Below are 16,991 nucleotides of genomic sequence, written 5' to 3' on the forward strand. Positions count from 1 at the left end.
ATCTTGTATCCTACAACCTTGTTAAAGACATTGGTTTTAATAGTTTTTTAGTGGAATCTTTAGGATTTTCTATATATTTTTTTAAAGATTTTATTTATTTCTTTGACAGGGAGAGATCACAAGTAGACAGAGAGGCAGGCAGAGAGAGAGAGAGGGAAGCAGGCTCCCTGCTGAGCAGAGAGCCTGATGCGGGACTCGATCCCAGGACTCTGGGATCATGACCTGAGCCGAAGGCAGTGGCTTAACCCACTGAACCACCCAGGCGCCCTAGGATTTTCTATATTTAAGATCATATTATATATGAAGTTATTTTACTTCTCCCTTTGCAATCAGATGCTTTTTTTTTTCCCTTTTCCTTGCTTAACTGCCCTATCTAGAACCTCAGATACCATGTTGAATAGAACTAACAAGGAGTGCCTGGGTGATGCAGTCAGTTAAGCATTTGACTCTTGGTTTCAGCTTGGGTCTGATCTCAGAGTCATAAGTATCAAGCCCAGTTTTGGGATTCACACTCATCAGGAGTCTGCTTGAGTTTCTCTCTCCCTCTGCCCCCAACTACACTGGCTTTTGCTCTCTCAAATAAATACATCTTAAAAAACAACAACAACAACAACAACAAACAACTAAGAGCAGACATTGTTGTCTTGTTCCTGATCTTAGGAGAAAGCATCACTCTTTCACCACTACATCTGAGTATAGCTTGGGTTTTCTGCAGATGATCACATCGAACAAGTTTCTATTCCTAGTTTGCTGCTTTTACTTAATATTGAAAGACTGCTGGGACTTTTTAAAAATGCTTTTTCTTTATCTACTGAGATAACCATGAGATTTTGTTTTTTAATTCTGTTGATTTTGTATATATTAATTGATTTTCAGATGTTAAACCAACCCTGCATTCCTGGATTAATCCCACTTGGTGACAGTATATAGTAATTTTTATGTGGCTGGATTTGGCCTGCTGGCTTTTTGAGGACTGTGGTCCATATTCATATGATATATTATTAGTCTGTAGTTTTCTTTTCTTTGGATGTCTTTATCTAGTTTTGTATTAGGATAATACTGGCCTCAAAGAATGGGTTGAAAAGTTTTCTCTCTCTTCCATTTTTGGGGAAGAGTTTCTAAAGAATTGGTTAATTCTTAAACTGGTAAAATTCTCCAGTGAAGCCATTTCAAACTAGGGTTTTCTTTGTCAATGGTTTCTTTTTTTCTCCTTTTTCTTTTTTAAAAGATTTTTATTTTTAAGTAATCTCTACACCCAAAAGAGTCCCATTCACCCATTTAGCCAGCCAGGAACCCCTGTCAGTAGTTTCTCTCTTTCTCCCCATTCCTCCCTTTTTTGTTTTTTACTATTTCCTTTCTGGAATTTTTTTTTTTTTTTAATTTGACAGAGAAGAGTGGGCACACACAAGTAAGGGAAAAAGCAGAGGGAGATGGAGAAGCAGGCTCTTGTCTGTGCATGGAGCCCAATGCAGGGCTTGATCCCAAGAACCCAGATATTGTCCTGAGCCGAAGGCAGATTTTTAACTGTCTGAACCACTCAAGCAACCTCATAGTTTCTTATTAGTAATTTAATCCCTATTCTTGGATACAGCTTATTTATTTCTTCTTGAATCCATTTTAGTAATTAGTGTATCTCTAAGAATATGCCCATTTCATCAAAGTTGTTTAATTCATTAGCACACAACTGTTCAGTGTTCCTTTAAAATCCTTTATTTTGTATTGTAAGATCAGTAGAAATGTCCTTTCATTTCTGACTCAAGTAATTTTTTTTTCTTGGTCAATCTAGCTAAAGGATTGTTAATTTTATCTTTTCAAAGAACCAGTTTTTGGTTTTATTGATTTTTCTCTATTTTTCTATTTTCTATTTAATTTTCATTTCATAATCTTAATTATTTCCTTCCTCCTCTTTATTTTAGGTTTAATTTGCTTTTTTTTTCTATTATCTTTAGGCAGATCATTATTCATTTGAGATCTTCTTTAAAAAAAAAAAAAAGGTATTCCTAGCAATAAAATTTCCTCTAAGTACAACTTCAGCTGCATCTCAGATTTTGTTATATTGTGTCTTCATCTTCATTCATCTCCCAGTATAAATTCTCCTTTGATTTCTTCTTTGACCCATTTATTATTTAGGAGTGTATTGTTTAATTTCCACATATTTGAGTCTCGCAAATTCTTTTGTTATTAACATCTAATTTCATTTCACTGCAGTTACAGAATATATTTTGTATTATTGTTAGCCTATTAAATTTATGAAGGTTTTGTATTTTAATGGCTTAGCATAAAGTCTACCCTACAGGAGAATGTTCCACATATGCTTAAGAATATATTTTCTAATGTTAACTGGAGCATTCCATAGCTATTAGATTTAGTTGGTTTATGGCATTGTTCAAATCTTCTGTTCCCTTGTTTATCCTTTGCCTATTCTATCCATCATTGAAAGTTGGGTATTCAGTCTTCAACCATTACTGTTTAAGTGTCTATGTCTCCCGTCATTTCTGGTAGATTTTGTTTCATGTATTTGAGAGCTTTGTTGTCAAATGCACCTATATTTTTATAATTGTTACATGTTAATCAATTATAAAATGTCCTTCTTTGTCTCTAGTAGCAAATTTTGTCCTAAAACCCATTTTGCCTAGTATCAAAAAGCCACTCCACCTCTCTTTCAGTTACTATTTGCATTATATGTTTTTTTCCCTTTAACTTTCAATCTATTTCTACCTTTTGATTTTTTTAATCCACTTTTATAATTTTCAACTTTTGATTGGAATGTTTCATCCACTCACATTTTTAAATCCAATCTCATTAATTATTGACAGTGATCTACATATACCATTTTACTTATTTTCTTATGTGTTATGCCCCTTTTTGCTCTATTTCTCCTTTAGTCTATCATTGCATTAAATGTTTTATACTGTAGCACTTTAATTTCTTTAATGATTTTCACCATTTTTTAAGTGATTTACTTAGTGGCTACTCTAGGACTTCACATATACGTCTTACCAGAAATATCTTCATATTTATACTAACTTAATTCCAAAGAGCTACAGGAACATTACTCCTATAAAGTGCTATTCCTTTTCTTCCCTTTTTGTGGTATTGTTGTATACAAATTACATTTATAAACATTACAAACCCCAAAATACATTGTTAACAATCATTACTTCACATAATTTTATGTCTTTTAGAGCAGCTAAGAGGACAGCAATTTTTGTAAGTTTTATTAATATAAATTCTTATCACTTCTAGCTTTCTTCATTTGTTCCTGTGGATTCAAATTATCATCTAGAGTCATTTCTTTAGCCCAGTGAAGTTTTGCTCCCATCCACCTCCTGTGTGCTGTTATGAAAAATATGTATTACATTTCTATACATTATAGGCCAACAATACATTAGTTTTATATACTTACTTTTTATATCAGTCAACAAAACAAAGAAGAAAAAAATGACTGTCTTATAATTACCTTTACTGTTGTTCTTTGATTTTGTTGGTGTGGATTTAAATTACTGTCTAGATCACTTGTCAGCCTAAAGAATTTCCTTTAGTAATTCTTGTAATATGAGTCTGCCAGCAACAATTCTCTCAGCTTCTGCTAACTGCAAATGTCTTTATTTCACCTTATTTTTGAACGATAGCTGTGCTGGATATAGGATTCTTGACTGATACTTTTTTCTTTCTTTGAGCATTTTGAACATGTTGTCCCACTGCTTCCTGATTGCCACTGTTTCTGTTGAGAAGTCAGCTGTTAATCTTACTGGGGTTCCCTGATAAGTGACAAGTTGTTTTTTTCTCTCACTTGTTTCAAGATTTTCTCATTCTCTTGATCTTCCAGATTTTTAATATGATTCATCTATTTGTGGACCTCTTGCATGGTTATTTGGAACTCAATAAGCTTCCTGGAGGAGTAATATTGTTGAGTAAATCCAGAAACTTTTTACCCATTATTGCTGCAAATACTTTTTCTGCTCCTTTCCTTCTCTCCTCTCCTTCTGGTTTTCCCATCATGCATAAGTGTGCTTATGTGCCCCACATTTTTGTGAGGTGCCCCACATTTTTGTGAGGTTCTGTTCATTCTTCTTCCTTCGTTTTCCTCTGTTCTTTGGATTGCAAGATCTCTTCAAATCTGTTAACTTTTTCTACTGTCAGTTCAATTCTACTTCTGAGCCTACTAGTAAATTTTTTATTTCAAGTATATTGGTTTAATTCCAGAAGTTCCAGCTGGTTCTTTTTCTTTATAATTTCTATCTCTTTATTGATATTGTCTATTTGATACAACATCACCATACCTTCATTACTTCTTTAATCATGGTTTTGTTTAGTTCTCTGAACATAGTTACAATGGCTACTTCAAAGTCTTTGTTAAATCTGATATCTGATCACTCTCAAAGGCAGTTTCTATTGCCTGCTTTTTTCCCCCCTCATATATTCGTATATGGATTATACTTTCCCCTTCCTCTACACGTCTTGTATTTTTTGTTGGAAATTGGACATTTTAGAAAACATATTATAACAACTATGAGTACTGATCCACCTCCTCTCTCCTGGGGCTTGTTACTGGTATTTGCCTGTTTTCGTGTTTGTTTCCTGATTGACTGGATTATTTTACTAAAATTTGCATCTCCCTTTCTCCTATAATTTGAATTAATCAACTGAAGAAATGTGTTCAGTCCTGAATGCCACATTTGAAGAATACTAACAAACTAAAGCACACACAGAAGCAGCTTCCAGGATGGGGAGGGTTTCAAAATGTCACAGAACAAAAGGCTAAGGAAACTGATTATATCTGCAATTGATCAGAGTAATAGGATAGAAAGAACACAGAGCTGCTGATTTCAAAGTTCTGAAGTGCTATTCTGGCATAGCTGACAAGCAGAGAAAAAGTCAGAGAACAAACAAGTTGGAATTACATGGAATTTTTTAAACAAGCAATTCAACAATGGCATATGCTACCTTATACAATAATGAGGTTTCCATTTTTAAACAGAAGTTCTCTATTGTCACAACTGTTGAGTATGGTATTTCTTGTTTGGGAGGGTAGGTTTGGGTAGATAATCCCATTTTCTGTGATAATCAAGAAACCTGGCCTTGAATGTAGCCATTCTGATATAATGCAAAACACTTACATGTACATAAATATATATTACAAATTAACTATTATTCACTTCTTGAAAACACATTATACAGAAATATTTAAGAAACAATTAAGAAAAATTCTTAACCATGTCCCTAGCAGAGTTCCTCTCAGAGTACTATTTAAAGGATTTTCCTGATTAGTCACATATCTGGTAGATTACCATATAAATTACTGGGAGAATTACTTTAAATTTCTACATTCTCTCATGTACTTGCTTTAAAATATTAGAATAAAGTAATTAATTTACAAGAGTTACTCAGTTCTTACAAAAGTTTTTTTTAATGAAATAGTTTGTAACTGAGATCCATAACTCACCAGAAGAAATCTTACCACCACCTTTATAGTCAATAGCAAATGCAGATGTGACTCCATTGGCCGACCCCAGTTCACACATGGAAATTTGATAAGGGGGCCTCAGCTTGATTTCCATCTGCATGTCAGACAGATTTATCTTTGTTGAAAGAGACCTGGGATTATTATATCGCTGCTTGGTCCTCTGAATGAAGTTATCTATGCAAAATAAAAATAAATTTCCTTGCAGTCATTTGTTAATTAATTTGAGAGTGTGATGTTTATAGAATAAATTCTGCAGATCAACAGTTTTATTTTTTGTCCAAAATTACTAAATCTGGGGCGCCTGGGTGGCTCAGTTGGTTAAGCAACTGCCTTCAGCTCAGGTCACAATCCTGGAGTCCCAGGATCGAGTCCCATATGGGGCTCCCATCTCCACAGGCAGTGTGCTTCCCCCTCTGACCTTCTCGCCTCTCATGTTCTCTCTCACTATCTCTCTCTCTCAAATAAATAAAATCTTAAAAAAAAAAAAAAAAAGCTACTCAATGTGTCATGCAATGTGTCATGGAATATTCAAATATTATTTGTGTTTAATAGTTTATATATCATGGAGTCATCAGTGTTTTACTCCAGAAATTATATTCTAGAAATAATTATAAATAAAATACGGATTTAACACTTCATGGCTGTGAGACTTTCTACTATAATATTCCCTTCAAGGAATTACTTTAAATAAAAAAACAAACCAAATAAAGCAGCTTTAATTTTAAACCAAAGTCTTAATTTTTATACGGTTTCATCTCTCATAAAATATTGTCTTGTAAATACATAAGAACATATGCTGTAAGTTGCATATTCTTATAAACCTGTTATATTTATTGCTTTCACCATTAGAATGTATGTTTTAAACAATGAATTTAGTGGAATCAATAAAAGACATTTTCTAAATATCTTCCGATTTTCCTTTCATTATTTACAACTCGGTTTTACGTTTTTCTCCTCATACACCAGGAGTCAAGCAAACTAATGCCCAGAAGCCAAAGTGAGCCTGCTGACTGCTTATGTAAATAAAGTTTTATTGGACTATAACTATACTCATTCATTTATATATTGCCTATGGCTGCTTTCAAGCCACAGTGGCAGGGCTGAGTAGTTGTGACAGAGACCATATGGTCCCTAAAGCTTAAAATATGTACTAACTGGTACTTTCCAGCAAATGTTTGCCAACCTTCGTTCTACATTAAGCAGACTATAAAAGATTATCACATAAACACAGAACTCTGAATCTCTGGCTTATAAATTTCTCATTGAGAGACTGTCCTCTCGGATTAATTCTTTGTGCCAATAATCACAATCCCCTCCACAGCCCAAACACAATTTTTTTCAAATGGGCCAAAAGAAGTTGCCATAATTTACTGACCATTTGTCAAGTTATTCTATCAAAAGCAAGGTAGCAGAATTTTCTGAGTTTTTCCCCTAGCCCCCAGTATTATATGAAAAATCATTTACGATTGGATAGAGACAGGATAATGAAAAGGAAAAAAATCAGGCCCTTACCAAATTCAATGAAACAGTATGGTCTGACAGCAGTATTTGTCTTCATCATGTTATAAGTAGTAATGAACTCCTTCTGAAGCTCATCCAGGAAAGAGAAGGCCAGAACATTTGGGTAATTTTCAGTGCACAACATCATGTAGCTCACTCCCAAAGAGCTAATAAAACTACAGTGTAAAAAACATTCATGTTAAAGTTTCAAATTAAATCAAGGTAATTTATTGCTTCAAAAGACTGGTTCTATACACCATAAATTGCTGCTACAGTGGAAATGAAGATATTAACATTTATTATATATTCCAGCAAAAAAAATAAGGAAACCAAAATATAATACTACTTTCAGTTGCAGTTAAAAACAGCAGATAAAAAATTGGAATGTACCGACAGAAGGACACATACTACCACTCTAACACTTCAGTTATTTATCACTTGGGGTAGAAAACCGGCAAAGAATATACAAACATACCCCTGGGGCAAATAATATATGTTAATAAAAATAATAAATTTTTAAAAAGGAATACACAATATATAAGAATTACAGAGAGCTTAACATTTAACTATTCAACCTAGTGGGACTTAATCCTGTTTGAATCAAGAACTCTTGGGGCACCTGGGTGGTTCAGTGGGTTAAAGTCTCTGCCTTCAGCTCAGGTCATGATCCCAGGGTCCTGGGATCGAGTCCTGCATCAGGCTCTATGCTCGTGGGGAGCCTGCTTCCTCCTCTCTCTCTGCCTGCCTCTCTGCCTATTTGCTACCTCTGTCTGTCAAATAAATAAATAAAATCTTAAAAAACAAAAACAAAAACAAAACTCTTTAGAGATTCTGGTTAAAATTATGGACACCCTCCTCAGAAAACTGTCCACACACACAACCTGCCACACAATTTCAGGTTGGTCACTGACCTCCTGACGTCATCCACTAATTCCAGAAATAAATCCTCTATTTCACAGAATAAGGAAGTATGAACCACTGGTTAAATACGAGTAATTGAGGAGTTTATAAGAACAAGTAAGTGGAATAGAAAGGAGAACTCTTGCTTACAAAAGAATGCTGAGTTCCAACTGGTAAATGTATAGGTAGTGCTTAACTGGAAAAATCAGCACTTTTGCAACCAACACAGTAAAGACTGGATCAAGCAAGGACAATCAATGAATGGTAAATCCAGGTGGAAATTTTGGTGAGGAGCAGGAAATTTTGCATGGTTTTAAGAATGTCTTCCCATGCATTACTTATTTGTTACAAAGGGAAAATATTTATTATACAGCAGAAACTAGATAACATCTTGACTACTGAGTATTCTAACATTAATGAGGGGTAGATGGAATTCCTGTGCCTTCAGTTGTGATATCCTCAGAAAGACATATCAGCTATATAGTGTGTGTGTATATATATTATAGCCAAGAATGCATAATCTGTATATATAAATATATATATATATATATATTATATAGTATTCTAGCCAAGAATGCATAATCTGATTCTAATCCTAAAAGAATATCAAAATGATCAACATTCTATTTTTTAAAAGTGTGGGGGGGCTATATTAAAAAAATCTTAATGCTGTAAAGAAGAAATAAAGGTTGTAAAATGTTTCTGATCAAAGGAAGCTAAAGAGACAAAACTAAATGCAATACCTAAACCTGATTTGGATCCTGAGCCAGAGAAGGGGAAAATGCTATTAAAGGACATCTCTGGGTCAACTGACAAAAATGGAAAACAGGCAGCAGATTCAAGTAGGATATCAATATTACTAGAGCTGGTATCTGTTCCATTGTTAAGAGAATACCCTTAATCTTAGAAAATACACCTCAAAGTTGTAAGGAATAAAGGGGCATGGTATTTTAAGCTTCTCTCAAATGATTCAGACAAAAATAAATCAGATAGGCAGGAAGATAAAAATGATAAACTAAATGGGGTAAAATGTTAACAAAAGGTGTGACTCTGGGAATAGGTATTATGTATTATCATTCTTATTTACATAATTTTTCTCTAAGTTTGAAATTATTTCTAAATAACAAGTTAAAAAAATTTTTAAACTTCTAATTAAGCACTGAACTGTTCAAATTAGCCATGTTCTCTTGAAAAAAAAAAATTCTAAAGTGTATAACCCCTTAAAATAAGCAGGGAATGGGACCAAATTAACCCTTCTTAGTGAATCCTCTAAACATTCTTTTATAGAACTGTCAATGTAGATCATCTAGATCAGGGGCAGCAAACAGAGGACAAAAGTTATTATCTCTCACTCCTGTGAAAGACACTGCTAATCTAGCACAGCAATCTTTACTGAACAAACCCAGATCCAAAATGGATTCCCCTGCCTTCTTTTTTCTCTAATAATGTAGACGTAGAATTTATTATTTTAAATATGTAGAATATATTCACATGGTTCAAATTTTAAAAACAACGAAAATCACTACCTCCACCCAAAGCTACTCAATTCTCTGTCCCTCAAGCAACTCATGTTGTTGTTTTTGTTTTTTTTTTTCAAATGATCTCCACATCCAACATGACAACCCCAAGATTAAGAACCATATACTCCACTGACCAAGCCAGCCATGCACCCCAACTCATGTTATTATTAAATTCTTATGTATCCTTCAGTGAGAGTTCATGGATGCCTCCCTTCCTTTCTTTTTTCTCTCTTTCCTGGGTGGCTCAGTTGGTTGAGCGGCTGCCTTCGGCTCGGGTCATGATCCCAGCATCCTGGGATCGAGTCCCACGTCGGGCTCCTTGCTCAGCAGGGAGCCTGCTTCTCCCTCTGCCTCTGCCTGCCATTCTGTCTGCCTGTGCTTGCTCTCTCCCCCTCTCTCTCTCTGATGAATAAATAAAATCTTTAAAAAAAAAAAAAAAAAGACCATCCAATGCAGCCAAATGATATGGGGTTGGCACCTATTGATCACCTATTATTAATGGTGTGGAATATACTACCAGAAAAATTGTGCTGGTTTTACGGCTGCTGGAATAACCTGGAATTCTTTCTGAAGTTCACTTAATACAGTCATTTGATGCAATGTTTTTCAAATTGCAACTTGTGACCTATTAGGTCATAAGATTAGTATAAACTACATAAAGCATTTTCTTAAAAATTGAAATAGAACATAAAATATTAGAATGTATATCGTTTCATAAAACTTTTTAGTTTCCTAGTTGTATAATAATGTTTACAAACTAAAATGTATCTCTTGGGAAGCCTTGGTGGCTCAGTTGGAGTCCTGGGATCGAGTCCCATGTCAGACTCCTTGCTTAGCGGGGAACCGCTTCTCCTTCTGCCTGCAGCTCCCCCTGCTTATTCTCTCTCTCTCTCTCTGAAAAATAAATAAAATCTTTTTTAAAAATTTAAAAAATATATATATCTCTTCTTATGAATCACAGTCAAAAAAGTTTAGCCATACATATTGCATTTTTCTATGAAATTAATAACTAAATCAAAGGGCAAAGTATGTTTGTTTTTCTCAGGCAATTTTCTCTTCCCAAAAAATCTTCACTATTATTACAAAAATTCTTTGACATGTCATTAGCATTCAAACATACCCCCCGAGTAACCTGGGGGATAAAACAATTGGTGACTGCTTACCTTACACTCCAAACACCCAAGTAGCTACCTAGGAATTGTTTTATTATCCTCTAAAAATATGACAGAAGCTTTTGAACTCGGACAAGTTTTTGTGTTATTTGTATTTCCATATTAATATAAAGTGAACCACAGACACATACACGACAGTTTATCCCAGTTTCTCTTGCTTGCACTTAGTTAACTAGAGAATTATTTGTGAAATAAAGAGAAGCCTGTGTTTTTAAGATTATATGTCAGCATTTTCAGAGAGTCTTTCTTTCAAAGACTTTAGTTTACTATAATTATGTGATATTCTCTGAAAAGGCCATAAAGTACTCTATAATATTATGGCTTTTCATAGTGAATTTAGTCTTATGCTATTGTCTTTCTTTGAAATGCAAAGCCAGTTTTCCACAGTACATACAAGCCTTCTGTTATCAAAAAACTTCTGGCTTTCAACTATCACAAGAACAAACTCAAAGACTCCCATCCTTTCACGGAGAATTCCTCATATGAAATAGTCTAAAGTCACTACAGGCATGCCGGTTTGTGCATGCATTATTAGCCTGTCCATTAGATTCATTTAGCTCACCTTTCACAGACAATCTGGCTGCTGTCCTTCTGCCTTGACGAGGAGGAGGAGTAACAGCAGCAGGTACAGTTTACTGACCATTTAGTTTGAATGAAACCCTCTGCTAAGTGCTTTGTGTATATATTTTATTTAATTTCATTCTCACGATAAAAGGGCACTACTATCTCCATTTTACAGATGACAGAAGGGAGGCTCAGGGATGTTCAGTAGCTTACCAGGGCCACAAACACCATTACGAAGCAGAGCAGGGTCAAACTTAGTTCTAACTTCAAAGCCCACATTCTTTCCCAACATAACACTCAACTTCCCCATGATCTAGATAAACCAATTATGTGCTAATTCATCAACAGTTTCCCCCCACTTTTTCAAGCCACAAATCAGTCTCTATATTTTCCTTCTAATTAACAGTAATGAAGCCTCAGGATTTGGGACCTTGTATCAGGATATTCAAGAAGCTCTGCCAACTCCTCTACTTCTTGTGCAACTCTACTCCTCCCTCTCTGCATTCTAGCCACACTAGTGTTATTTCAGATCCGAAGGATACCAATGTACTCCCAGTCCTCCAACTTCCAATCTGAGAAACTTCACGAATTCAGTCTTCCTCACTTGCAATGCTCCAACCCAAACCCATCTCTACCATGCTCTAATTCTGATCTGGCTAATCCTATTCATCCTTCTTGGAGTTAAAGTTCCTCCCAGAGCACACAATCTAAATGGATCCCGCTCCGGGGCACCTGGGTGGCTCAGTACACTGAGCATCAGACTCATGACTTTGGCTCAGGTTATGATCTCAAGGGCTGCAGAACTGAGCCCTGCGTCAGGCTCCATGACCAGTGGGGAGTCTGCTTGAGATTCAATCCTTCTCCCTTTGCCCCACCCCCTACTTGCTCATACTTTCTCTAAAATAAATAAATAAATAAATAAATAGTAAAAGAAATAAAATAAAAATTGATCCCACCCTTATGGTTGTTATATCACAGTGGTTGCTATTTTTCTTCATATAATTAAGCCAATTTGTAATTATATATTTATGTTTATTTGTTCTAATGTCTTTCACTAATACCTATAGGCTCCATTGGAGCAGAGATAATTTCTACACAGCTTACCACTGTATTCTTAGCAACCAGAATAGTTGGTGTCTAGTATAAAATAAACGCTCAATAAATTAGTGAATAAATGAGTACAAAGATTACATCATTCCTTCACCTATTTATATACTAATTTGTTGAGTATATTGTGTACATATAATTATACAGCCCAGCAGTATCTACACAAAAGTACCTACATAAAGCAGAAGCTCAATAAATACTTGACTAAATTTTACAGAACAGAATACAACTTTATCTCCTCTTCCAGAAGGCTTTAGGGTTGAAGTCAGTGAGTTTTCAACATTCCCCTACCTTAAAGACAGAGATGATCTCAGATGCCATGCAGAATTACTCAGCTACAGATGGCTATATATATATGTTAGGTATGTCTATTGTCCTTTTATCACGGACAGTAGTAATCCTCACACATCTTTTCTCATAGGACACAACTTAATTTCATATGGTTCATAAATATTGCTTTAGTCATCATTGTTTCCTAAGCTCTGACATGTTTATATATTAAACATTTATGACAATTTAAGGAAAGTATTCTTCAACTTATGAAACAGATAAATTCCTTAAAGCTTTACCTAGAGAGAACTGTACCATCACTATGACAGTTGACCCTTAAACAATAATGTGGTTAGGGATGTGAGTATCCTGCACAGTCAAAAATCAGCATAACTTTTGACTTCCCAAAAACTTGACTAATAGCCTACTGTTGACTGAAAGCCTTACCAATAACACAATCAACAATTATTTTGTATATTATATACTGTATTCATACAACTAAGTAAGCTAAGGAAAAGAAAATGTTATTTAAAAAATCATAAGGAGAAAATACACTTATAGTATTACACTATATTTACTGAAAAGAATTATCTTATAAATGGACCCATGTGGTTTAAACCCATGTTGTTCAAGGATTCAAGTATAAGAAGAGAAGAAATCACAAAACTAGATTATGCACCCCCCAAACACCCAAACTGAAAATGAAGACGTAACTCCATGCTACTCTGAACACTACCATACTCCCAAAACAGCCATCCCTCATTTAGCAGTTAGTATCTTCTGTGCAAGGCATTGTGCCAGCCTAAGCTCCACAGAATGGGCTCCATTAGCCAAATTCAAGTATTCAGCCACTACAATCTGATGAAGTACATCAACACATGTGGGGGCTGGGGGGATTAAACTAATTTTCCCAATTTTATTTTTCTAGTTTTCTAAAAATATTTTTTTAAAGATTTATTTATTTGAGAGAGATAGTAAGAGTGTGCATGCAGGAGCAGGGGGAAGAGCAGAGGAAGAGAATCTCAAACAGACTGCCTGCTGAGCACAAAGCCTGATGTGGGGCTCAATCCCACAACTGGCGAGATCATGACCTGAGCTGGAACCAAGATCTAGACACTTTAACCAACTGAGCCACCCAGGCACCCCAGAGTTTTCTTAATTTTAAAACATTATTCCAATTTTTTTTCTCAAACTCTACCTATTCAACTAGAATCCACTGTGAGGTACCATCTGATTTAGCATATAACTACACACCTAGCTACTCTGTTTTGGTTCTCAGGGGTATTCTGCAAAGAACACCTGAATTTTTACAGAAATTTGAAATCCACAAAGTTAAGAGATGAGGAATCATTTATAAGCCAGAACAGATCAAGTATCTCAGTGACTTAACTATAGAGAAAGGATACAAAAATTTAAAATTAAATGTAAAATAAGAAAAATATAAATGATAAAACAAAAAACAAGTTCTATAGGCAATCTGTGTAAGGAGTGTGATCATAAGAGAAATGAAACAGTAATAGCAAGGAAGAAGGTGACTCAAAAGAAGGAGGCTCTAAGCCAGGCTTCAACAAGGCAGACAGGCAGCCTGGTGCCAGTTCCAGACTGTGCTATGATGCTACGCCTGCAAATCTGTGAGTTTTATCTGGCAAGCATATGGACAGCTAGAAAAATAGGTGTCACAAGAGAACTTTAAATAACTCAGGTAACATATAAACTCCCAATTTTATGGTGACTTTATAATTCAGTCTAAATGTATTGTCAAACAACATGAAAACCTCAATAAAATAGGAAACAATCAACAAGTCCTCTAATCAATGATAGTAAACAAATAAAGTCCAGGTTCTTGTCCGGAACTAGAACTGAAACTTCTCTTGTTCAAACCTTTTTAAAAACTTCGTTACAAAAATAACATCCATAGAGGCTTTTCTATGTGTGGTTCCAAAGGCCATGTAATCTATTTATTCCTTTAGACATTTCTAAATTGTATTCTTAGATCAGGCTAGATCAAACCACTGCTGATTCATCACACTCCTAAACTTGTCTCATAAAATTGCTTTTTTGTATCATGTCATTTGCTTATACTAGGGAATATTATAAGAAAAATAATAAAAAGCTCATTGTTATGGCTGTTGGAAGAATGCTACCCAAATGCTGTCCCTCTTTAAGTATATCAGGTCTCAAGAACATGAAGAGCAAAGTTTGTATCCAATGAACACCGAGTCCTGGTGAATGATTCATTATCTTCCTTTGTTTTGGCCATGAAGATGCTCAGAGCAACACTGCCAAGTCCTTTTCCAACAAATGAATGTGGACTATGTAGTCTGTATATCCAGAAGGAAATGTTACTTCAGTTTATTATTCTCCTATCTCTATCTCTACTTTCATTTGATTCTCTTTCCTGTGCTCTTTTTTTTTTTCTAATTGCCTCACATCATTTGTGGAATAAGATGGGGTATAAAGAAATAATACATAATCTAGAATTAAAACCAATTAAACAGAATTGGAAGTGTGTTAAAATCTTACTACATGATACTCTTAAGAAAATAAGAGAGAGGAAGAAAAATATTTGCAAAAAAATTTGTTCTTTCAAGTCCAGAATATCCATCAGAATTAATATATGTTTAAACAATCTTCTGTAATGTTGACATAAAGGTCTACAGTACCATACAATAGCAACTGATACTCAGAATAATGACCAAGGGTTCTAAAAGTGCCTATTAAATGGAATATTAAAATTTACAAGTTTTTCTCCATAAAACAGAAATAGGTTAGACATTATTTTAGATATATTTTAACCATCATACCCCTACATATCCCAGTTAAACCCTTTAAGAGCCCAGTTTAAGATAAAAGCTCACTACCTTACCATTACCTCGCTGATCTAAGTAATTATGGACATTTCCCTAAGGTTCTATTTGGGCCTCTCAGAAACTCAGTGGGCATTTCTACTCTCAGAGCTTCAACTTCTATGTGAATGATTCCAAAATCTCTAACCCAGCTCAAGTGGGCTGCCTAGTCACAAGCTCAAGTAAAATACTCAAAATAGTGCTTAGTTATCTATCTCTTCTTCCTCACTCCCATAAGCAACCCTTCCCAAAAAGCTCATTCTGTCCAATTCCAAGGCTTCAGTCATCTCCGGTATTCCATCTCTTCATCTCTGGCATTCCATCTTACCAGGCTTACCTACTCCTTCTTTTGACGTGTCTTTGTGACCGGCATTTTCTTTTGCATCTTATTAGGTCAGGCCCTAATTATAAGTTAATCTCTCTCAGACTTTCCATTCCATCTTACATTTCACTGCCTCAGCATTGTTTTTTAGCAAGTCACTTCTCTCAAACCTGCAGTAACAGCTTCTTATAACCTATTACATCATAGTGACATCACTAAGTCGGAACTTGCCGAGAAACCCAGGATCAGGCCCCACACTATTTATCTCACATTTCCATAACTATCCCTAAATCACCATTCACTATACCAGGCCAAACAGGTGAATACACCCCCAAGGCCAAGTCATTCTTTAATAATTCTGCCTCTCCTCTCTAAAATTGGAATGCTCTCTCCTCTGTCTTAGCCAAATCTTATGAATTCTTCAGGACATGGCTCATGTATCATCCCAATAACGAAGCCCTTCTCCTAATTATATCCCTTCTGAATCTTGTCCTCATATATCCTTCTGTATGCAAAATCTATGTCAAACTGCTCAAAAGTTAATTGTTTTATGCATATGCTCTCCAGGGGAGGGGGAGTCCTTATCTTTTCCCATAGTTTCAATTATAAACTATAAGGCTGACCCCCAAATCTATATCTCAGTATTGGTCCTTTTCCACTAGTCTCCAGACTTACACATCCAGCTGCCCACCTGACTGTGCCTCCTAAATGTCTAATGTGCATCTCAGACTTAACATGTTCAAACAGAACTCTTGATTTTTATCAATGAAACACATATCTCCAACCTTACTCATTTCAACCCCATTAGCCAAGTAATTATGAACATTCTCTAGGCCAAAAATCTAGAGGTAACTCGATTATTCTCTTTCCCTCACATGCCACTACTATCCGTTAAGAAGATTTGTTGGTGTTATTCCCCAAATCCAAACACCTTTCATCATTCTCACTTTCATTCAAGTTCTCAGCATCACCTCTACCTGAACTTCTTTAAGAGTCTACTAAATGATCTCTCTGCTTCTACTCTTTTTCCCATAGGGCCCATTCTTCACACAGCAGCCAGGATGATCTGCTCAAAGCCAAAATCACACTATGTAACTCTCCAGTTTAAAACTCTCCAATGGGGGGCGCCTGGGTGGCTCAGTGGGTTAAAGCTTCTGCTTTCGGCTCAGGTCATGATCCCAGGGTCCTGGGATCGAGCCCCACATCGGGCTCTCTGCTCAGCAGGGAGCCTGCTTCCACTTCTCTCTCTGCCTGCCTCTCTGCCTACTTGTGATCTCTGTCTGTCAAATAAATAAATAAAATATTTAAAAAAAAAAATTTTTA

At 35.4% G+C, this 16,991-nt stretch overlaps 1 protein-coding gene across 5 annotated transcripts in view; it reads right to left on the reverse strand.

Moving 5' to 3' along the window:
- The window catches only part of SEC22A (SEC22 homolog A, vesicle trafficking protein), a 73,118-nt gene that overhangs the window by 47,720 nt on the left and 8,407 nt on the right, over positions 1–16,991 (reverse strand). For all 5 annotated transcript variants that reach the window (XM_004745440.3, XM_004745442.3, XM_004745439.3 and 2 more), the window contains 2 exons: positions 6,980–7,143; positions 5,447–5,641 (listed from right to left, as the gene is read on the reverse strand). In XM_004745440.3, the coding sequence (XP_004745497.1) occupies positions 5,447–5,641; positions 6,980–7,143 (359 nt within the window). The remainder of the gene's footprint in view (positions 1–5,446; positions 5,642–6,979; positions 7,144–16,991) is intronic.

This window comes from Mustela putorius, unplaced genomic scaffold (assembly GCF_011764305.1).
Source record: "Mustela putorius furo isolate JIRA1106 unplaced genomic scaffold, ASM1176430v1.1 tig00003834_pilon_pilon_pilon, whole genome shotgun sequence".
Taxonomy (NCBI): domain Eukaryota; kingdom Metazoa; phylum Chordata; class Mammalia; order Carnivora; family Mustelidae; genus Mustela; species Mustela putorius.